This window comes from Dama dama, chromosome X (assembly GCF_033118175.1).
Source record: "Dama dama isolate Ldn47 chromosome X, ASM3311817v1, whole genome shotgun sequence".
Taxonomy (NCBI): Eukaryota; Metazoa; Chordata; class Mammalia; order Artiodactyla; family Cervidae; genus Dama; species Dama dama.
The window spans coordinates 123,920,811-123,946,255 of record NC_083714.1 but is presented as its reverse complement, the minus strand read 5'-3'; the positions used below and the strand labels follow the sequence as shown (position 1 = coordinate 123,946,255).

Genomic DNA, 25,445 nt, shown 5'->3' with positions numbered 1-25,445 from the left:
GTGGTCCACCCAACTCTCTATGCAACCCTCCACACTGCCCTTCAGGAACTGTGCAGTTTACCCCTCATTTCTCCTCAGCCCCGACCTCCGGGTGACAGCTGAGGTGGGAAAGATTAAGATTCAGATTGGGTGAGTTCAGAAACTATCCTGGCTTAAAAGCTTCATCTCCAGAGGAACCAGTATTTCTTTTATCAACTCCAGCATACCTTGCAGGATTCCCACAGGAATAGGTTTATGTGTAAGAGGCACTTTCACTCTAGCAAGCCCCAAATTATAGTTTCCAATCAGGTATTTACAAATCAGTCCAAACGCAATCTACCAATGTAGGTTCATTCTTACCATAAGCAATGTTGCTTAGCAACACAGTTACCACATACCACCTTATCTGGTTACCAAGGAAACAGCTAGAAAGTTATCAAAAGGTCAGATTCTACTGCAGAAAGGAAAGGGGTTGTGTCAGTCCACTACCCACATCTGATCTCATCCACAGAAGTGTGAAATCAAGTTGAATTTATGATTTTGTATGTGAATATGGTATAATTCCCTCTGGTAATTTTTTTTCTAGAGCTGATGTATACAGTTGAACTTGCTGGAGGGCTTGGTGCTATCCTTCTGCTGCTCGTTTGTTTGGTGACCATCTACAAATGTTACAAGATAGAAATCATGCTCTTCTATAGGAATCATTTTGGGGCTGAGGAGCTAGATGGAGGTAAGCTGAGTCCCTTCTTGTAACGTTCTTTCTTTTCATATTTGTTTCCTGCTTTTGTTTTGTTGAAGGAAAGAAAAGTTACCTGAATAACCATTTGCAGTATCTCTTAGAGTCTTTCAATGTTCAGTTTGTAAATTCATCTTTTCTATGGAACGCTATGTGTGATGCTTTGGAGCCAATAGGTATTATCCTCTGAAAACTGGAAAGCAACACCTACCGTTTTTAGAATGGTGTTCCAAAAAACACTTCTGAATTACAAACACTGACTACAGTGTTATCAGAGTGTTCATTTCTCTCACCTTGTAATCAGTACTGAAAGTCCAGCTTTACTTCTGTATAAGTAAGGGGCGTCTCTTTTAATTGTGCTCCCTAGCTCAGTAGTTTGAAGTGAATCTTCATTTGTCCCTTGTTTAGCCTGATCAGTTATAATAAACCATACTGAATATTTTAGAATTCATCCAACGGTCTTTCACCCCTGTTTATTTAGCTTTATTTGGACAGTCTAATTTTTATTCCAAGTGGGGACCCACAGAGAGGGAAGTGCACAAACACGTTATTTTCATAATAATAAATCTAATACTTGTGCTCCAACTGGGTAAGTAAATATTGTTTTCATAGAATCATTATTATTATTTGCCTCTGGTCAGTCATAAATATGTTTACAATCTAAGAAGAATTTGGAGTCCTTAAAATTGAGCTCCATAAACTGCCCATTAGTGGACTAAAGTTTTTTTTTTTTTTTTTCCTTTTTTGGTCATTTGAAAGTGATTCATATATAACATTAATTGCAACATAGGAAGCATATGTGAAGTGGCAATAAATAGTACAGACGGTCAGGGTTTCTTGATCATTTTCATAATCTCTTTTTATTGACTATCCATTTTTCACTTATCATTACAAAGGAAAATGAAACAATTGCCCTTGTTACCACATTTCCACAGGCCTCTGGAATAAGTCACAGGTAGAGTGTAGGCTGTCAGACTTGTGAAGAGGAGCAATTTATTCAGCATCCCTAACACTCCTCTGTGTAACCTTCTCCCCTTCCCACTAAAATGAAATCTGTGCTACAGCAAGACTGTTTTTTTTTCTCATTTTAAAGTATCGATTAGCCTATTTATTCTTTGTTTCTAACTTTTTTGCCTATTCATACAGATTATTAAGTTTTTTGCTACTGCTTCAAAGAGATTTTAGAAAATTGCCAATGTCAGAGTCATTGTTGAGTGAGAATCAAGCTGAGTACTAGGCCTTCTTAAAATCATTTTTGCTAAACCTCAGAAAAACTCAGGTCAATAGTATAATCTCTCTTTTACTGATAAAGCAACTGAGGCTCCCAGAGTTAAATAACTTACTAAAGAAGATACCACTAGTGTTCTTGTAAGTGGCCAAAATGGGATTTGAATATAGGTCTATTTCCAAAGCATTTATTTGATTGATCACTGAGCCCTTGTTATCTTTAGCCTTTTAAAAATTTGGTATGTTCAGCATAACTTCAAGATCTGCTGTTATTTGCACAATTAACACAGTAGAAGTTATTTGAAAAGACATTGGCTAAAGAAGTCTCATTTTATCTATTAACCTTATTTTGGACATAATTTTTGTTCTGAATGATATGAAGGATTTAACCCAAATGATAAATTTCCAGTATAATTTTTTTTGTCACGTTCTGAAAGGTAGAAGATTCTAAAGAGTTTCAGTTCAGTATCTCAGTCATGTCCGCCTCTTTGTGACTCCACGGTCTACAGTATGCCAGGCTTCCCTGTCCATCACCAACTTCCGGAGCTTACTGAAACTCATGTCCATCAAGTCGGTGATGCCATTCAACCATCTCATCCTCTGTCATCCCTTCTCCTCCCACCTTCAATCTTTCCCAGCATAAGGGTATTTTCAAATGACTCAGTTCTTCGCATCAGGTGGCCTCAGTATTGGAGTTTCAGCTTCAACATCAGACCTACCAATGAATATTCAGGACTAATTTCCTTTAGGATGGATTGGATGGATCTCCTTGCAGTCCAAGGGACTCTCAAGAGTCTTTTCTAATATCACAGTTCAAAAGCATCAATTCTTCGGCGCTCAGCTTTCTTTATAGTCCAACTCTCACATCCATACATGACTACTGGAAAAACCATAGCTTTCACTAGATGGACCTTTGTTGGGAAAGTAATGTCTCTTCTTTTTAATATGCTGTCTAGGTTGGTCATAACTTTTCTTGCAAGGAGCAAGCATCTTTTAATTTCATGGCTGCAGTCACCGTCTGCAGTGATTTTGGAGCCCCAAAAAATAGTCTGTCACTGTTTCCATTGTTTCCCCATCTATTTGCCATGAAGTGATGGGACCAGATGCCATGATCTTTGTTTTTCTGAATGTTGAGCTTTAAGCCAACTTTTTCACTCTCCTCTTTCACTTTCATCAAGAGGCTCTTTAGTTCTTCTTCACTTTCTGCCATAAGGATGATGTCATTGGCGTATCTGAGGTTATTGATATTTCTCCCAAGCAATCTTGATTCCAGTTTGTGCTTCATCCTGCCCAGCATTCCTCATGATGTACTCTGCATATAAGTTAAATAAGCAGGTGACAGTATACAGCATTAATATATTCCTTTCCTGATTTGGAACCAGTCTGTTGTTCCATGTCCAGTTCTAACTGTTGCTTCTTGACCTGCATACAGGTTTCTCAGGAGGCAAGTAAGGTGGTCTGATATTCCCATCTCTTTAAGAATTTTCCACAGTTTATTGTGATCCACACAGTTAAAGGCTTTGGCATAGTCAATAAAGCAGAAGTAGATTTTTTTTGGAATTCTCTTGCTTTTCCAGTGATCCAACGGATGTTGGCAATTTGATCTCTGGTTCTTCTGCGCTTTCTAAATCCAGTCTGTACATCTGGAAGTTCATGATTCACGTACTGTTAAAGCCTGGCTTGGAAAATTTTGAACATTACTTTGCTAGCATGTGAGATGAGTGCAATTGTGCAGCAGTTTGAACATTCTTTGGCATTGCCCTCCTTTGGGATTGGAAAGAAAACTGACCTTTTCCAGTTCTGTGGCCACTGCTGAGTTTTCCAAATTTGCTGGCATATTGAGTGCAGCACTTTCACAGCATCATCTTTTAGGATTTGAAAGAGCTCAGCTAGAATTCCATCACCTCTACCAGCTTTGTTCATAGTGATGCTTCCTAAGGTCCACTTGACTTCGCATTCCAGGATGTCTGGCTCTAGGTGAGTGATCACACCATCGTGATTATCTGGGTCATGAAGATCTTTTTTGTATAGTTCTTCTGTGCATTCTTGCCACCTGTTCTTAATATCTTCTGCTTCTGTTAGGTCCATACCATTTCTGTCCTTTATTGTGCCCATCTTTGCATGAAATGTTCCCTTGGTATCTCTAATTTTCTTGAAGAGATCTCTAGTCTTTCCCATTCTATTATTTTCCTTTATTTCTTTGCACTGACCACTGAGGAAGACTTTATCTCTCCTTGCTATTCTTTGGAACTCTGCATTCAAATGGGTACATCTTGCCTTTTCTCCTTTGCCTTTAGTTTCTCTTCTTTTCTCAGCTATTTGTAAGGCCTCCTCAGAGAACCATTTTCCCTTTTTGCATTTCTTTTTCTTGGGGATGGTCTTGATCACTGCCTCCTGTACAAAGTCATGAACCTCTGTCCATAGTTGTTCAGGGACTCTGTCTATCAGATCTAATCCCTTGAATCTATTTGTCACTTACACTGTATAATCGTAAGGGATTTGATTTAGGTTTAGATGTTTAGAGTTTAGATGTTACTGAGCCTTAGTTGCATCTCCTTGGATTCTTCTACACATTGTTACAATTGAATAAATATCTACTATTGCAGTGTTGAAAAATTTCTCTAATATCATGAATCCCCATTCTTCCTAGCTCTCTTACAAGTCCTTTCTTCTTCCAAAGAAGAGAGAATTGTTAAGAGAATGCAAGCTTTTCTTGACTTGGCTTCAAAAACTGTAATTTGAAAGTCAAAGTTGATCAGCTATCTTTATTCTTGGCTACCATGTTTCCTCCCCTGAAATGGGAATACATGAAATGCTCTTGGAAAGAAAGGAAAAGGGTGTGAAGAAGAAGAAGAGGGAAAAAAAGTTTAGCTCATCTTTTGAAGTAATGTCAGTACTACAGTGATTGTTAATAACAGATTCACTGACCATTTCTTAAGTATGTATTAAATGACAAGTGTTGTGTTGACTATTTTATTGATACTCAGAAAATCATACAACCAGAAAGACAGAATTGAAACCCAGGTCTAAATCCCCAAATTTTCCTAATTTCCATCACTGTATCAGACTAGGAGATGGACTGTTTGGCATCTGGACACATTCAGTCGGTTCCTTTCAAGTCTTTACAATGGGCATTACCTGACTGTATCAGTTCTGTATCAGAAAGATTCTATTTTTCCAAGATGAAACACATTGATGCTTTGCTCTCTTGGTTTGTTCACATCAATCTTTGTACCCTTCTATACAACCTTACATTGTAATATTTCCCCTAGACTCAGGCCTTAGCATTTATCTTTTAATTCTGCGGCACCACCTTTTTGGATCATATGTACAACCTGTCTACAGTTGCATTTATGTACGAATTACTCCTAAATGTCTTTCTCCAAGTTCTCTTGTTTTATTATCATATTCACATAACCTTTTGGTTTTTTCACACTGTGATAGGAACCAAGACCAGCTTTTGCATCACCCATCCCCCCACACTCATTCCTTACCATTCTCCGTTTTACATCTCAATTCTCTGTATCATCATTTACCTCATTTGCTTCACTTCCTCTCCATCTGCCATTTCCAATTAGTTATCATGATCAGCTAACACATTATTGACAAGAGACATATTAATACATCTTTTGTTACCCAAACATTATTGGCCACAGATATATCAATACATTTTTATATAGAGAGATACAATTAACATGACTGTGCATAGTTTTTAGAGCTTTAAGTTAATCAAGGGTTCATTGTACAACTTACGATTGTCATTATCATTCATATTTTGCTCCATTCAGTTTTTATCCCAACATTCTGTGTATTGTAAATGCAAGTTTATTACCATAAAACTTTCAAAAATGCCACATCACAAAATTTTGAGTAAAGGACTTTTCAGTGAATTTTATGCAGATACTTTCTCTGATTATCTGGATGACATATATAATAGTGTCTTAGAAGATGATAGTTCTTCAGAATATAGTACTGATTCAGACAATGTGAACATTCAGTTCAGTCGCTCAGTCATGTCCAACTCTTTGCTACCCCATGAACTGCAGCACGCCAGGCCTCCCTATCCATCACCAACTGCCGGAGTCCACCCAAACCCGTGTCCATCGAGTCGATTATGCCATCCAACCATCTCATCCTCTGTCATCCCCTTCTCCTCCTGCCTTCAGTCTTTCCCAGCATCAGGGTCTTTTCAAATGAGTCAGCTCTTTGCATCAGGTGGCCAAAGTATTGGAGTTTCAGCTTCAACATCAGTCCTTCCAATGAACACCCAGGACTGATCTCCTTTAGGATGGACTGGCTGGATCTCCTTGCAGTCCAAGGGACTCACAAGAGTCTTCTCCAACACCACAGTTCAAAAGCATCAATTCTTTGACACTCAGCTTTCTTTGTAGTCCAACTCTCACATCCATACATGACCACTGGAAAGACCATAGCCTTGACTAGACAGACCTTTGTTGGCAAAGTAATGTCTCTGCTTTTTAATATGCTGTCTAGGTTGGTCATAACTTTCCTCCAAGGAGTAAGCATCTTTTACTTTCATGGCTGCAGTCATCATCTGCAGTGATTTTGGAGCCCAAAATATAAAGTCAGCCACTGTTTCCATTGTTTCCCCATCTATTTGCCATGAAGTGATGGGACCAGATGCCATGATCTTAGTTTTCTGAATGTTGAGCTTTAAGCCAACTTTTTCACTCTCCTCTTTCACTTTCATCAAGAGGCTCTTTAGTTCTTCTTCACTTTCTGCCATAAGGATGATGTCATTGGCGTATCTGAGGTTATTGATATTTCTCCCAGCAATCTTGATTCCAGCTTGTGCTTCCTCCAGCCCAGCGTTTCTCATGATGTACTCTGCATGTAAGTGAAATAAACAGGGTGACAATATATAGCATTGACATAATCCTTTTCCTATTTGGAACCAGTCTGTTGTTCCATGTCCAGTTCTAACTGTTGCTTCTTGACCTGCATACAGGTTTCTCAGGAGGCAGATCAGGTGGTCTGGTATTCGCATCTCCTTCAGAATTTTCTGCAGTTTATTGTGATCCACACAGTCAAAGGCTTTGGCATAGTTAATAAAGCAGAAATAGATGTTTTTCTGGAACTCTCTTGCTTTTTTGATGATCCAGCGGATGTTGGCAATTTGATCTCTGACTCCTCTGCCTTTTCTAAAACCAGCTTGAAGATCTGGAAGTTCATGGTTCATGTATTGTTGTAGCCTGGCTTGAAGAATTTTGAGCATTACTTTACTAGTGTGTAAGATGAGTACAATTGTGCAGTAGTTTGAGCATTTTTTGGCATTGCCTTTCTTTCTGATGTGAATATTAGACCAACAAAAAGACAAAAAACCTTAGTGATCGAGTCTGATACAGAAAGTGAAAAAGAAACTCACAGTACTGGAGAAGACTTTATAGGTGTGTCAAGTGTAACTATCCAGTATAATAACCCAGAAAGTGTTAGTGAAATAACAGAATAAATTTGGGGCCAGACAAAAATCACTGGTCACAGACATTGGTTTCTGCAAAACTCCCCCAGGCAATAATGAGTTAATTGTACCTCTTGAAAATAGACTATATCCTCACTCTTCATTGCAAATGCCTTGTGCAAACCTCCTACAACACTTTCTTAGTCTTCATTCTCTTCCCCTCCGTTTGATCCTCTATACTCAGCCAAACTTCTCTTTCTAAGTACAAATTTACTGTGATTCTTAGGGGAAAAAAAAGAGCCTTCATCTATGTTGCCTTGGAGGAGGAAATGGCAACCCACTCCAGTATTCTTGTCTCGAGAATTCCATGGACAGGGGAGCCTGGCAGACTACAGTCCATGGGGTTGCAAAGAGCCAGACACAACTTAGCAACTAAGCAGCTATGTTGCCTGCTAGTTCAGTTCCGTCACTCAGTCATATCCGACTCTTTGCGACCCCATGGACTGCAGCTCATCAGGCCTCCCTGTCCATCAGCAGCTCCCGGAGTTTACTCAAACTCATGTCCATTGAGACGGTGATGCCATCCAACCATCTCATCCTCTGTCATCCCCTTCTCCTCCCGCCTTCAATCTTTCCCACCATCAGGGTCTTTTCAAATAAGTCATCTCTTCGCATCAGGTGGCCAAAGTATTGGGAGTTTCAGTTTCAACATCAGTCCTTCCAATGACTATTCAGGGTAGATTTCCTTTAGGATGGACTGATTGGATCTCCTTGATGTCTAAGGGACTCTCAAGAGTCTTCTCCAACACCACAGTTCAAAAACATCAATTCTTCGGCGCTCAGCTTTCTTTATAGTCCAACTCTCACATCCATACATGACTACTGGAAAAACCATAGCTTTCACTAGGTGGACCTTCATTGCCAAAATAATGTCTCTGCTTTTTAATATGTGGTCTAGGTTGGTCATAACTTTTCTTCCAAGGAGCAAGCGTCTTTTAATTTCATGGCTGCAGTCACCATCTGCAGTGATTTGGGGCCCAAAAAGTAAAGTCTGTCACTGTTTCCACTGTTTCCCCATCCATTTGCCATGAAGTGATGGGACCAGATGCCATGATCTTTGTTTTCTGAATGTTGAGTTTAAAGTCAACTTTTTCACTCTCCTCTTTCACTTTCATCAAGAGGCTCTTTAGTTCTTCTTCACTTTCTGCCATAAGGGTGGTGTCATCTGCATATCTGAGATTATTGATACTTCTCCTGGTTTTGGTTATCGATATTTCTGCCTGCCAGAGCAGAAAACTTTCTTAACTCAGAAAGCACCTGCTGTAACAGGGTGACCCAACTAAACATGTGTAACCTTGCCAACCCCATAGAATTTGATCATACATAGTTCCCAGTTAGAATGAAATGCTGGTCTTTGGACAAACACAGCTGTTGAGAATGGACCCAAGACAATGCAGTTACCCATAATTCTCAGGTCCCTTTGGGTAAATGAGCTAACTCTAATGGTTAGGGATAGGAGAAGATTAATTGCTACTTTACCACCTTGATTCCATAAAATACTGAAAGAAAATTTGGACAGATTCTGCTGCATATACATTTCTTAATAAACAAACATTTAACCTATCCTATCAACTTGAAGAAGATCCAACTCTGTGTCACATGAATGTTTGTGAGAGTTCCCAGAAAACCTTGCCCCTGAGGCACATGTGACAATCCCGGTGTCAGGATTAGGCTAACCATCTAATGATGTCTAAGAATATTCCTCATCAACTGGGAATGATGTATGATACAGGAAACTGTCATGGTATTCAATGAAAAGCAGAACATAAAAAGATTTGTATACTATGATGATCAGCTTTGAAGAGAGCTATGTCTCCATGTCGATAAGAACTGAAAGGTACTATTCAGACATGAAAACAACATTGTAGGGCATTATAATTTGAGATGTTATATCTATATTTTTTCAGAAATTTCTCTGATATTACTGTCTTTTCTATTACATATAACTTTTAAAATTCTTTCTGAAATAAATTTGGATTTATGAAAAACCCAGAAGGAATATTCTTCATTAGGACACAGGACCATTTGGAATCAAGTCTGAAACAGTTTCCCTAAGTGGAAAGGTCTCTGGCCCCACTAGATATGTGAGAGGTGGGATGTGTCTCTAAATGATGTTAAGTTACTCGTGTCTTTTTTTGTTGAAGTATAGTTGATTTACAATGTTGTGTTACTTTCAGGTATATGGCAATGTGATTTGGTTTTATATATATATATATATATGTATGTGTATATGTATATATATATATGTGTGTGTGTGTATATATATGCACACACACATAAATATATTTATTCTCTTTCAGATTTTTCACCTTATAGGTTCTTCCAAAATATTCATTATAGTTCCCTATGCTATACAGTAAATCCTTGTTGTTTATCTATTTTATATATAGTAGAACATGTATGTTATTCCCAAACTCTTAATTTATCCCTCCCCCACTTTCACATAACCATAAGTTTATTTTCTATCTCTGGATCTATTCCTGTTCTGTAAATAATTTCATTTGTATTTTTTTTAGATTCCCCATGTAAGTGATATCATATGGTGTTTGTATTTTTCTGTCTGGCTTACTTCATTTAGTATGATAATCTCTAGGTCTATCCATGTTGCTGTAAATGGTGTTATATCACCCTTTTTATGGCTGAGTAATATTCCATTGTTTGCATGTATGTGTATGTGGACATATTCCTTGTCCATTTATCTGTCAATGGACATTTACTGCATGGTTACTTCCATGTCTTGGCTATTGTAAATAGTACTGCAGTGAATTCTGGTGTGCATGTATCTTTTTGAATTAGCGTTTTTTCTGGATATATACCCAGGAGTGGGAATGCTGGATCATATGGTAATTCTGTTTTCAGTTCTCTAAGGAGCCTTCATACTGTTCTCCATAGTAGCTGTACTACATTCCCCACAACAGTGTAGGAGGGTTACTGCTTTCCACACTCTCTCCAGCATTTGTTATTTGTAGATTTTTTAAAATGATGGCCATTCTGACAGATGGGAGGTGGTACCTCATTGTAGTTTTGGTTTGCATTTTTCTAATAATTACTAATGTTGAGAATTTTTTCATGTACCTGTTAACCATCTGTATGTCTTCTTTGGAGAAATATCCATTTATGTCTTCTGCCCATTTTATGATTGAATTGTTCATTTTGTGTTTTTTTCCCTTATATTGAGCTCTATGAGCTCTTTGGATATTTTGGAAGTTAATCCCTTGTCAATTGCATCATTTGCAAATATTTTATCCTGTTCTATTAGTTGTCTTTTCATTTCGTTTATGATTTCTTGGGCATATGTCTTAAGTAGCACTGATTTCAACATTGAGGGTCCATTTCCAAAATCCATTATACTTAGTAAAAAAAAAGTCGCTAATTTTAGCAGTGAAACTTGATTTCTAATATCCACTGTGCTAATTCATGAAGCATCTACTTTTGATGAGAAATAATGATAGCTGAAGTGTTTGTAGTGGCTCTAGAGTGTTCCCTTATTCTAATTAAATGCTAGCTGACCATCCTGATAAAGGCAACCTACTGTCCGTAGAGCTGAATATACACTAATATGATATCTCACCATGTTTGCCAGAATAATTAAAAGAAAATACTGTTATCCCAGTAACATCAGACTCGTTTGCCCCTACATGCCTCTGACTGGGATTTCCCTTCCACTCTGTTTAAATGCTTGTGTAAAGATAGGCTGTCCTTCTTTCTTTCCTTTCTTCTTGTCTCTTCTCCCTCCCTTCTCTTTTCCTCTTTCATATACAGCTCGTGTTTCCCCCTGACTTACAGAGATTCCCCTCATAATCGCAAGATGTAGTTATTTTCTCCTTCATCTATACTAAAATGGCACTTCAGGAACATCATTTTTATAGCTCTTTCACTTTGAATGATGAGCACTTACTGGTAAATACTTACTACTTGTACATCATTATGAATTCAAGATTCCATACCACATTTATTGATTTATGGGAACAAAAGGCTCAGAGTCATGAATAAAAGAATTGTTCCAAAAATCTTACAAGGATGTCTAGATTTTAGAATTGACTCTACAAATAAAAAATATAAGATATTTAAAGAAAAACAAGATTATAATGTTATAGTCTATGAATAAAAGAAAACAGCAAAGAGTAAGCTGTCTTACACTGATGATTGTATTGGTAGATGTCAGTAAGGTACTATGTAAGATTTCATTAGGGTATAACTTATGGGAACAAACTTAAGACTTCATTTGGGGGGGGAGGATCTTGTGCTAGACAGGGTGAATCTACTTTTTGTTTGTTTTTCTCAGATCATAAAATGCTTCCTTTTGCTTTTATCTCCTATGTATGGGATTTGAGGGATGTGCTTATTCATAATAATGGCAGGGCTTGGCAGGGCAAGCTTATGCAAACACTATAATAACTAATATGATTCCTATTTTAAAGATAAAGAAACAGATCTCTTCTAGTTCTACTTTAAGAATTATTACAGATATTGGACAAAGTGAGTCAGAGCAATCCTTCGTAATCTCTACCCACTGACCCTGGAAAATGTGAAGAACTGTTCCATTTAAAGCATTTGAAATAAATTGGTATCTATACAGTCTTATGTCATAGAATTTATTTTTCATTCTTCTTCAATTATAAGGTTACTGACATTAAGAGTTTCAGGAATCATTGTCCTCATGATGAAACATTGTCTTCTGTGACACACAGTACTTCCGTAAAATCATTTAGAAACACCCTCGGGTTTTTTGTTTGTTTGGGGGTATTTTTTGGTGGTGGTAATTAGATAATTTGCTTACATGTGAACGATCTAGACTGTGTTTTTGAATTCCAGAAGGAGAAACCAATATAGCTGATTTTGGTGTATACCTTACTCAAAATCGTAAGCTAAGTGATAGGAATCAAGCCTTTTTACTCCAAATCTCATGTTCCCTATAGCATGCTGCCAACTCTTACCCTCTTTTTTCTTTTTTTCCTAGTTTTATTGAGAAATAATTGACATACATCATTTTGCAAGTTCAAGGCATATAACCTAATGGTTTGAATTACATGTATTGTGAAAAAAAGTACCACAATAGGCTCAGCTAATATCCATCTTCTCATATAAATACAATAAAAATAAAAGAAAGAAAAAAGGAAAAAAATTCTCCTTGTGATGAGAGCTCATAGGATTTACTCTCTAATAACAACTTTCCTGTATATTGAACAGCAGTGTTAGGTATAGTCATGTTGTACATTATATCCATAGTACTTACTTATTTTATAACTAGAAGTTTGTAACTTTTGACCACTTTCCTCCAATTTTCCCTCTTCTACCCTCCACCTCTGATAACTCTAAGTTTGGTCTTTTTTCCATAAGTTTAAGTTTCAAAACTACAAAGCATTGATAAAAGAAATTGCGGAAGACACAAACACGTGGAAAGGTATCCTGTGTTCATGGATTGAAAAAATTAATTCTGTTAAAATGGCAATTCTAGCAAAAGCCTTCTGTAGATGCAATGCAATCCCTATCAAGGGTCCAGATGCATTTTTTTACAGAACTAGAAAATACACTACTAAAATTAATATGGAACCATGAAAGACCCTAAATAGCCAAAGAAATCCTGAGAAAGAAGAATAAAGCAGGAGTTATCGCACTTCATGCTCAGATGGTAAAATGTCTGCCTACAATGCAGGAGACCTGGGTTCGATCCCTGGGTCCAGAAGATCCTCTGGAGAAGGAAATGGCAACCCGCTCCAGTACTCTTGCCTGGAAAATCCCATGGACAGAGGAGCCTGGTAAGGTACAGTCCGTGGGGTCACAAAGAGTCGAACACAACTGAGTGACTTCACTTCACTATGACACTTCAAAACAGTATATATATATATACTGTTTTGAAGTGTGATATATATATATATATATATATGTATATATATATATACTGGCATAAAAAGACAAGTAGACCAATGGGATAGAATGAGAACACAGAAATAAACCCAAGCAAATATGGTGTTACCCTCCTAATTAAGACTTTTACCATCTACACTTCCCACTGTCCTCTTAAGGATTCAAAGGAAAGAAACTAGTATCTACTGAATACCTGCATTGGGCCAAGCATTTCACTGTATGGTGGAGACTCATTTAATCCTAGACATATTCTTTAGGGAGCTGCAATTTTATATATCTGGAAATGAAGTCTCAAATGAGTAAAATAAAATTAATGGCAGTCTGAATTTGAGCTCAGCTGCTGTTTTTTTCCTTCACTGTATCATACCATAGATATTTTAATTAGTGACACATTTCAGTATTTGAGGTCCTATGGAATCAAAGAGTCCAGAAAAGTACCAAGTAATCAAACATGTAAACTAGAGCAATATTGTTAAATTTTCAAAGTGTAAAAATAAAGCAGATTTATTTTAGAATATAATGGTCAGAGGCTGCCCTGGCTGAATTGACATGAAAAGTGGAATTTATTAAAACAATGACATTCAGTAATCACAAAATCTAAATATTAATATGTGCATAATGTTTTTATTCAAATACCTATTTCTGCAGATGTTTTAAATGAAAAATTATTAGTTGGAAATGTAAGAAAACATATGAAGGTCAAGTCTGAAATACAAGAAAGAAATGACTTAATTTAAAAAAAAACTCTTATGTATTCAAATTATATCAATGCTAGTTGTTAATGATCACATAATTCTCTGCTAATGTACTACATGCAAATGTAGAAAATCATCTTTAAAATGAAATACACAGTTCATCATGGAACCCTACCCCAGTCTCACTTTGGTAATCCATTTGTTGAATAATAGCCTCTGTCACTAGTCAGTTTCACATTTGTGACTATAAATATTTGAAAATAAATTTTAAGAAGAAACGGCCACCTGCCAATATCATCTGACAACTATTCAATAGGTATTTAAAGGTTAAAAACTCCCAAAGACCTGAATGTCAATCTCAAGCCATTTACGTTATCAGTAAATCTCTTTCCTAGCACATATCCAATATAGCCACCACCTTCATCTTGATAAGGGAGTCTTCATTCTACATTTTCTTAAAAGCTCTATTGTTCTAAAAAAAAATCCATGGATTCTTCGGCTTCTCAGTCCTTCTAAAGAGAATTGACTAATATCCTCTCATATGTCAAAAGGAAAAATGTTTGTTTATCATTTTTCTAAACCACTTTTTTTATTCCTGATACACAGTTCTATATTTTCCTTCTCTCATCAAAATTTCTTAATAATGTTTTTAATTTATATTTTTATTTCTTCACTATCTAGACCAAGCTTTTTTTCTCCTCAAATATATCTTTTTATAAAACATAGTAGTTGATTCAGTAAATTGAAGGAGAAAATTCTACTGGACTAGTTGTTTGACTTAAAGTAACAAAGCAGCTAGTTAATTGATTAGGTTTGGTATTTTTTATTTGTTTCTCTTCTTCCCCCCAGCTTTATTGAGATATAATTGACATATAACATTGTATACATTCAAGAGGTACAATGTGACAATTTGACACACATATACATTATGGAATGACTGCCACAATAACATTACCTAACATATCCATCCCTGCACATAAATATTTCTTTTTGTAGTGAGAACATTTAAGATCTACTTTCTGCCACACTCAAGTATATAATACAGTATTATTAATCAAGCTTTCTGTGTATCCCTAGAAATTATTCTTCTTATAACTTGAAGTTTATTTATTTTGACCAGCATGTCCCCACTCCTAGCCCCTGACAACCACCATTCTACTCTCTTTTTCCATTAGTTCAGCTTTTGCAGTTCCACATTGTAAGTGAGATCATTCAATATTTGTCTTTCTCTGTCTGACTTGTTTCACTTAAGCATAATGCCCTCAAGGCCCACCCAAATAAAATAGGTTTCCTTCATTTTTATAGCTGAATAATATTCTACAAAACAATATTCTACTGTGTTCATATTTTATGTTCATATTTTTTTGGCCACACCATGTGTCATGTGGGATCTTTAGTTCCCTGGCCAGGGATCAAACCTGTGCCCCCTGCATTAGGAGCACAGAGTCTTAACCACTGGACTTCCAGGGAAGTCCCCTAGCCTTTATTGTGTTGAAGTATTTTCTTTCTCTACCCAACTTTTTGAGAGCTTTTATAATGAAGTTATAAACTGCTTTGTCACATCCTTTTTTCTGAATCTATTGACAGGATCATATGATTTTTATTCCTCATTCTATTAATGTGGCATGCCACATTTATTGATTTGCACATGTTGATCCATCCTTGCATCCCAGGAATAAATCCCACTTGATCATGTTATATTATCTGTTTAAGGTACAGTTGAATTTGGTTTGCTAGTATTTTGTTGAGAATTTCTGTATTTGTATTCATTAGGGATATTGATTTGTAGTTTTCTTGTAGTGTTCTTATCTGGTTTTTGTATCAGGATAATGCTGGCATCATAAAATTCACTTGGATATATTCCCTCCTCTTTTATTTTTTCCTTGGAAGAGTTTGCAAAGGATTGCATTAATTCTTCTTTAAATATTTGGTAGAATTCACCAGCCAAAGTGGTTACTAGCTTGAGAATTTCTGTCTAGTTCTTCTTTATGGTTTCTGTTTCTGTATTAAATGGAAGATCCCCTGGAGAAGGGAACAACTACCCACTCCAGTATTCTGGCCTGGAGAATTCCATGGACTGCATAGTCCATGGGGTCACAAAGAGTTGCATACAACTTTGCGACTTTCGCATTTTATTCATGCATTATTTTCCTGACTTTGTTAAACTGCCTGTATTTATTTTCACTGCTTTTCTTTAAGATGATTATTTTTACTTTTTTATATCACAAGTTGTAGACCTCCACTTCTTAGGTGTTGGTTACTGGCACATTATTACTTTCCTTAGGTGATATCATATTTGCCTGATTCTTTGTGATCCATGTATCTTTGCATTGGTGTCTGTACATTTGAAGGAGCAAATATCTCTGCTAGTCTTTCCAGACTGACTTTAGCAGGTAAAGTTCTTCTGTCTGTTCCCCAGGCCAGTGCAATTACTTCCAGAAACCTAATCATTCTGGATTGGAGCTCAGGTTCATATGGGTCCTATCTGGTCTCTGGGTGGATAGGAATACCTCTAGAACCTTGTTCAGTAGTATACCACTTGGACAGGTTTTCACTTCAGGATCCACAGTTGTGTCTTCAGTTGGTGGACCTACTGCCAGGTGTGTGGATGGGTATGGCTCCCATCAGGTCACCCTCCGGCTAAGACCTGGTCACTGGATGGATCCTTGGGTGGGCAGGGCTGGCTCTGTGCTGCAGAAGAGAGGATATATGCAAATGATATCTTATTGGACCATCTTGATGACTTCATTCCTATTTTTCTTTTTTTGTGGGACATTACAGTGAGAATCTCTTGAAAATCATGGCAAGAGTAAACCAATGACTATATTAGAACCTATGAGTATTATTACAAAAGGTGTGTATGTCAACTGCTTTCCATCTCTGCAGTCAACAGAATTATACTTGAGGGTTTAAATTACAGAAAATCAAATTTAGAGAATAAAGTTCAGAATAAGATATAGATTGTGGTACTATCCTTCTATGACTAACTCGTTTTCAGCTATTTATAAACTGAAGTTGAATTTGAAAGATCACAGTCCTATCCTTTAAAAATCTTAGCATAATTTTGTTTTTTCTATGATTATAAAAAAAATCACATTTTCAATTTCTTATACACATTAAGATTAGTCAATATGCATTCTTACAGACATAAAAAATATCTAAGAGATATTTCCCATGACTCCGATTCAGCAGGTAACTGAGAAAAAAGAAGAAACCTTAGAATCCGTATGTTTTTTACTCAGGAAACGTTACTGTATTTAGCATGATATATGACATGGTATTTTCAGTCTGATAATTTTCAAATCAGGAGTTTGCACCTGTTGCTAAATAAATGCCTAGCCCAGTACTGCACTGACATAGACTCTGGGGAAAGAGAGAGATTAGATATCAATCAAGTGTCCATTGATTTGAGGAAGGATGCTGCTGTAGCTGCTTGAAAGGGGCCTTTTAGTCCTATTTCTTACCAGAATAACTTCCATGTGAACATCTCCTTTTTACCTGGGGGATATTAGCTTAAATGTTGCAAACTCATCCAGATGACATAAAGAGATAGAAAACTGACTGAGACCACAGTACCTATTCCCGGGGTTCATTTAATCTTAATATGGTTACTGAATATATTAGTCTAGGTACGAATTTATCCCCTTTTTGATGAAAGTGTGGATTTTCATCTTATTTCTAGGTAAAATAGAGCACACAGCTTGTAAGTATCAAGTCTCCTTATCATGGAGCTGAGGCTGCAGTGTGTAGGCTTTGTGATACTTTTGATCAGTTACCTGGCAGCTGACTGCAATTCTTTGATACCTTTGAGACCTTGGAGTACCTATGAAAGTGAAAGTGTTGGTCACTCAGTCATGTCCGACACTTTGTGACCCCATGGACTGTAGCCCACCAGGCTCCTCTGTCCATGGAATTCTCCAGGCAAGAATACTGGAGTGGGTTGCCATTCCCATCTCCAGGGGATCTTCATAACCCAGGGACTGAACCCAGGTCTCCTGCATCACAGGTAGATTATTTACCATTTGAGCTACCTGGGAAGCTCCAATACCTATGCCTGGAGTACCTATACTCTGTCGTAAAGCAGAGTTTCTCCAAGTGTTGTCCCTGAGCTGGCAGTAGTTATCACTTGAGAGTTTTCTATAAATTCCAATTCTAAGGACCTATTCTAGATATTCTGAATTTAGAATATCTAAACTCCACTCCGGAGGTGGAGTCTATCAGTCTGTATTTTAGCAAGTCTTCCAAATTGTTGCCATTCATGCTTAAGTATGAAAACCACTTTCTCAGAGAAGCTTACAAGGACTCTGAGCCTTCAATGAGTCACAGTGAGAAAATACAGTTCAAGATTATTCCAAAGAAACTTTGCTAAACTTTGACCCTGTCACTCTTAGTAATTACTTGAGGAGTCCAGGCAACTTGAAGTATGTATCACCAAAGCCATCTCTCCTAGGAAATGGCCCAAATCTTGAGAAAATCTCTCCATTAGCCATAGATATATGTCACGTGATACCCAAACGAGAGGCCATTCATTCATTTAATCAACAGATATGTTTGAGCATCTACTAATCCCTAGTCATATATCTGAATCAAGGATCTTGTGGTCAAAGAAAGAAGATAAGATGTGAGCACAATAATATAATATGTGGTAAAAGAGATCACCTTCAACTCGAAGATATCAGACTCAAATTGAAAGGAAACCAAAGGCAGAGATAGCTGCTGGCTTTTTGACAATGAGTAGCCATAAGTATTTCTCAAGCTCCCATAAATGTAATCAGTTGTGAGGTTTAAAAAAATAAATTTTCTGATTCTATGTGGAATGGGCCAGAAGAATAAGGAAACAGAGAGGAAAGACCCAATAAAATATAATTATAGCAGCTGAGGAGAGAGTAGGACCTCACCCTGGATGGAAACAATCCAAAGGATTTTTACCAGTGAATGGCTGTGAGATTATTGGTAAGGAAAAGAGATAAATGAAACATGCATTTGACATTTAGAGACTATAGACGTGAGATTCTTATGTTACTAAATTTAAGTGTAATAAAACATGAAGAACAAAGCTTGAGATGGAAAGTTTGTTTGGTTGTGAACATGTTGAATGTCCAGGTTACAGGTTCATGAGAAAGAAGACAAGATTGGACATCTAAGTTAGGGAGACATCTACATAGACGTGGCTGTCGATGTAATGGGAGAAAAAGAGATTTGTAAGGGATCGTAGGCTGAGAGACAAATGAAACGGGCCACCGAAAACATCTTAAGAAACAACAGCATTTATGAATTGGAAGAGAGATGTCCATGGATGAGGCAGGAGAACCAGAAACAGTGTCATGTAAGCAAAAGTGACATCCATCTGGAACTTACTAATATTGGTGGACCAGTTGTTTACATGTGGTCATAAGTGCTCTGTTCTCTTTGGTGTTCATATTGATCTGGTTTTCAAATACTTTTGAGCCTATACAAGACAAAAGGTAAAGAATGAGGATCTAGTCATTACCCATCCCAGATTGGGCAAACTTCAGTATTTTATAGTACTTTGTAAAAAATTAGAAGAGAAATAATCCCAGAAAAATAATAGTATATGCATGAAATCATTCTGCAATCTTCAGTCTAGTTTAAAGAGTCCTCCCATTGGCCCATGACGCTTGTACTATTCTTTGCAACATATTTATCCTCTGGAAATAGATTGTGGACTTGTCTATGTCTTCTACTAGACTGGAAGTTACTGACCCATATTGTAGGTCATATTGTAGGAAGACTTTATCTCATAGATATGGCATGTGATTATCTAATAAATGGATATTTTAATTGAATATTAACTGGTATTGTAGCTTTATTATGTGCTATTTTCTATTATTTCTTACTCAAGTATTTACGTCAACAAAGTGGTACCACTATAGACCACTGGCATATCTGCATAGACATGGTATAATAAATATAATTATCATTTTTGTGAAAATTGAATTACTGTGTACAATTATATCCTGCTTAAAGAATAAAGAAAATGCCAAATACCAAAATATGACATGATTGGGATGATTACTTTTTTTTTATTACCTGAAAGTTGCTTTAAAAAAATTTTCCATAGCTAAAGGTTTTTATTTTCCCAGGGATCCTGTAGTAGAGTTGCTAGTTTCTTATATGCCTGTGTTAACTTTAAGTGAAGTAAACAGTTCTCTGAGTTTTCCATAATAAGCTATAGAATGACTTATAGGTAGTTCAGGATTATCAGACTACTAAATGAACATACATATGTACCTTCAGAAGTGAATTTTAGTGTCTTTGAAGTCAAAAGGAGTGTCCCAGAGCCACCCAGAGCAAGTCATGGATGCCCCTCTATCTTTGATATTTTATACCCCAAATATTTTAAATTTTCTACACCAAATGCCAACATCCTTTTGTTCTGAAATATGAGTGTTTCAACTCAACTTGATCTAATAATAATCAAATCTAATAATCAAAAGAAATCAATGACAATCATCAAGGAAGCACAAAAAAGACCTAAGCATATTGATATTGACAGATATAGCCTACTGATAGTATTTAGAATTGAAGTGAATTATGAATCCTGATATCACACTATGAAAAGGAAATTGACAGATGAGATTTTGCAGAAGATCAATGACTTCTTGTTCTAAGAAACAACAAATGAGAATTTTGGGATGTTTATGCTAAGATAAAGATAACGCACAATAGTAGTCATCAAATATTTGAAGGGTTCTCATGTAAAAAGCGAGAAGAATGAAGAAAGAAATCAAATTTTGGAACTAAGTTTAATTCATTTGTATTATACTTTTTGATTCTTTCAGTCAAACTGATTAACATGAAATAAAATTAGGCAGTAATTTACATGTAAGATAAGTGAGGATCAGGAAAACAATATGTTTTTCTATAATAATTCAGCATATTAATAGTCTTAATACTGAACTCTAAGAACCAGCTCCCAAAGAAAAATTAATTATTCCAAATTTTGTTTTATCTTTTCCCCAAAAGAAAATCAGCACGACCTAAAACCACACAGCACACAACCTAAAAACCATTCCTCAAGCCAGCCAAGCCAATTTCAATTTTCTTTCTTTTTTTTTTCAACAGGGTAAAATCATCAAAAGAAGGATTAGGTGAAATGTACAATTACATAGAATAAGAACATATTATCCAAATATGTGGCTATTATAAGCTGTCAAAATTCTCTATGATCTATGCATCAAAAATGTTTAATGTTAACATTTCATTGCTGTTTTCATTAATTTTTCTCCTACTGTCTTAATAACAACAAAATGTAACTCCTTTATACCCCCAAATTCATTCCACGATACTTGGCATTATTGAATTATTAATGAAAATTAATAAAAACTTCTTCCTCTGGTCTCCGAGAAGTGGGACATTTGGAGATACTTATGAAATAAGGTGATTGTTCTCATGTCCTATTGCTTTCTTTGTAGAGTAGTGACTTCAGCTTTACTCTGTAATGTTCTTGACAGATAATAAAGATTACGATGCATACTTATCATATACCAAAGTGGATCCTGACCAGTGGAATCAAGAGACTGGGGAAGAAGAACGCTTTGCTCTTGAAATCCTGCCTGATATGCTTGAAAAGCATTATGGATATAAGTTGTTTATACCAGATAGAGATTTAATCCCAACTGGAAGTAAGTTAATGTTTTCATTTAAGAGTGTGAGTATCCTTCTAACTGTCTGTGTAGTCATCATTTTTGGGTAAAATTTTAACTTTTGCTTCTTCTACATCTGTCAGTTTCTCAAGAAATGGCATGATATGTTCAAATGAAAAATAAGTTTTGATACCCCTGAGGAAGCCACTTCCACTCTTCTATAAAGCGTCTCATGTTATGAGCCTTGACATTTAAAAAAACCAAATGAGAGATTTGTACCTGGGAAAATATTTCTATCACTAAGAGAAGCAAAAGCCCCATCCTCTTTTCTAAGTGATCATTGGCTATTTTCATCTTCTCAAGGTTTACCTAACAACCAACAATTCTCATTTTCATGTGTGAAAGAGAATCCATTGGGGCTTTCTGGACCAAATGTTCAATTTACTTATTCTGATAAACCCTTTTCTCTGTTGTAGCATACATTGAAGATGTGGCAAGGTGTGTAGATCAGAGCAAGCGGCTGATTATTGTCATGACCCCCAATTACGTAGTCAGAAGAGGCTGGAGCATCTTTGAGCTGGAGACCAGACTTCGAAACATGCTTGTGACTGGAGAAATTAAAGTGATACTCATTGAGTGCAGTGAGCTACGAGGAATTATGAACTACCAGGAGGTGGAGGCCCTCAAGCACACCATCAAGCTCCTGACCGTTATTAAGTGGCATGGACCAAAATGCAACAAGTTGAACTCTAAGTTCTGGAAACGTTTACAATACGAAATGCCTTTTAAGAGGATAGAACCCATTACACATGAGCAGGCTTTAGATGTTAGTGAGCAGGGGCCTTTTGGGGAGCTGCAGACTGTCTCAGCCATCTCCATGGCTGCCGCCACCTCCACAGCTCTAGCCACTGCCCATCCAGATCTCCGATCCACCTTTCATAACACTTACCATTCACAAATGCGTCAGAAACACTACTACCGAAGCTACGAGTATGACGTACCTCCTACTGGCACCCTGCCTCTTACCTCCATAGGCAATCAGCATACCTATTGTAACATCCCTATGACACTCATCAACGGGCAGCGGCCACAGACAAAATCGAGCAGGGAGCAGAATCCAGACGAGGCCCACACAAACAGTGCCATCCTGCCGCTGTTGCCACGGGAGACCAGTATATCCAGTGTGATCTGGTGACAGAAAAGCAAGGGACACCCCGTCCCTGGGAGTTTGAGTAGAGTCTGCAGTCCAGTGCCTGGAACTAAATCCTCGACTGCTGCTGTTTAAAAAAAACAAAACAAAACAAAAAAAAAAACAAAAACATGCATTACAATCTCTAGAACATGAGGAAAAACAGGGTCTTGTACATATGTTTTTTGCAATTTCTTTGTAGCATCAGTGTCTTCCTGTTTTACCATGTCTCTTACCATTACATTTTTTGACTTTGTTTTATATGTCATTGGAATTTGTAAATTTACCTTTTTTTAAAGAAGAGACTTATGTATAGACAGAAAACCCTTTTTTGCTTCATTAGTTTAGTTTTAGAATGGGTTTTTATTTCCTTTCCTTGATTTTTGTTTTGCTTTTAACATTTCCTTGGGGTGCTTGGACAAATCTATCCGATGGGACAAGGAGCACCGGATCCTCTCTTGGGTTCTACCTAGGATCAGCAGGGCCATGTGGGCCTTCAGAAAGCAGTGCAACGAATGCCAGCATTGCCACTCGGGAAAAAAAAAAAATAATGAGAACACTTGCTCATAGGAGGGCCCCACCAGTCAGAGCCCTGAATCTCTTCCTTGTCCCACCTCACTCCCCACCTCTACCCTTCTAATGGCGGCATGACGTGTAAACTCTGAGAAGGGGTAGGGGGGTGGGGTCCAACTGTCTTAACATTTAATTCACTGCTCGTCAGAATACACTCCAGACCCAAAAGTGTGCTAGTCACTTGACAGTGACCACTACAGAGTGCTAAGAAGAGAAGATCAAGGGCATGAAAATGGGGGAGAGTGTGCTGTTTCCGTTTTTTAAATGAGTTGATGTACCCTTATATAAATATATATATATATATATATATAAAAACACAGAACAAAACAAAAGAAACAAAAACAAAAAAAAACACAAAAAAAAACAAACAAACAAAAAAAACAAAACAAAAAAATCAAGCCCTATATTTGATCACTTCCTGGAAAGGCATGAATGTGTTCGTGGCTGTTTTTGTTTACTATTCTACTTCCTCTTTTCCCTCTATGATTTTCTGCAAATGAGATTATGTGCAAATGCCAGGCAAGTTAACTCAAAAGGGTGAATCAACACAAGTCAAAATGAAATTTACATTGAAGGCTTCCAAACCAAAGGGAAGGACAGGATGTGTCATCAAATATGTTTTGTCACCTTGTATTATAGAAAATGTTATTTTCTAAAGAGTCAGTGCAAATCTGTGAAACTTATTATGGGGTCCCCTTGTATTTAAATGTTACTTCACTGTATTTAATTTTCAGTGCTATAATCAGAATCAAGTGTTTGGTTTCAGTTTGTGAACATAAGCAACACTTATTAATCTCAAAGTGTTTATATAAGAACTCAGGAGGTCAAACATATGATTACCAACAGAAATCAGTATTTTCAAAATAAACATTATTTACACAAAATAGTTTTTAAACTAGATGAGAAAGTATTTAAAATAATTTTACTGTATAAAAAATTAGTTTTATTTTAACTGTATAATTCTGTCAGAATCAGGAAGCTGATGCTCCCAGGAAATACATCTCTTACCATTTAGCTTTATGTTTGAAATCAATGACATAAGTAGCTAATACATATTCATGTTGAAAATGATACAAAATCAATCCTAAAGGAACTTGCAGAGGGCAAAATTGCTAAAGGGAAATATTACCTAAGTAGCTTTTAGTTTTTAAAAAAATCGATGTGATGAAAACACTGATAATAGAACTTATGCATTACTTTAGTGATTCAGTGTAGGAACTTCCATTCCAGCCATCGTCCGTGGGCTTGTGTAGTGACTATTGTATGTTTGGTTTATTCCTACCACCATATAATGAGAAAACAATTCTACAGTTTTGGTCACAATACTAAGGTATGAGTTGGCCACACACACAAAAATGTAAACTTCAGTAGAGTTCATTGGTGAGGGTAAAATTGAATTGCAAATGTGTGAGAGATGATTATAAGAATTTTGTAAAGCTGCGAATATCTCATGTTTGTGTGACAAGGTAAAGGAGCTTTAGGATGTGCATTAATTTTTATTTGCTAAAAAAAAAAATGCTTATTTCCCTGACAACTTGCCTGGGTCCTTGTCCACAATCTGTTCTTTTTATTCCCGTGCTCCCCTTGGACCTGTGTTACATTTTCACAAACCAGAACTGAAGCTGCAAGGACACATAAACTTTAAGGTCAGCTTTGCACATTGGGTTGTTTTCAGAATTCAAGAAGGCCATTGTTTATACTATGGACACCTGTCAGGGACTGGTGGCAGTGACGTCACTGGACTGGATTCCAGATTCCCCCAGTGCTCAGAAAACTATAAACATGGCAATGGCCTGGTTTATTTCTTTCTTTGTTTTTTTATTTTTTTAATTTTTTTAAGTGCACGATGGAAGTGTGGAATAAAAGTAGAGGAAGTATTCAGACCACAGTCATATTTTAGGCATCCATAGGTGTTAATTTAGCTGCATTGGGAGTACATTTTTTGTTCTATTTTTAGTGTAGATTTAAGCACTTTGAATAGCATGATTCAGGGGTTGATGGGTAATATTTGATATTCTCACAACTTAAAAAACGCTTTTCTTTTTCCTCTAATGCTTTGTCATATTTCTAGAAAATCAATGGAAGAAGAAGT

The 25,445-nt window shown here is 36.7% G+C and overlaps 1 protein-coding gene across 1 annotated transcript in view; it reads left to right on the top strand.

The window, feature by feature from the left end:
• The window catches only part of IL1RAPL1 (interleukin 1 receptor accessory protein like 1), a 674,106-nt gene extending 651,320 nt beyond the window's left edge, over window positions 1-22,786 (top strand). Inside the window, exons 8-10 of the mRNA XM_061137691.1 lie at window positions 566-709; window positions 21,460-21,630; window positions 22,068-22,786. Of these exons, the coding sequence (XP_060993674.1) occupies window positions 566-709; window positions 21,460-21,630; window positions 22,068-22,786 (1,034 nt within the window). The remainder of the gene's footprint in view (window positions 1-565; window positions 710-21,459; window positions 21,631-22,067) is intronic.
• The last annotated feature ends 2,659 nt before the right edge of the window (window positions 22,787-25,445 follow it).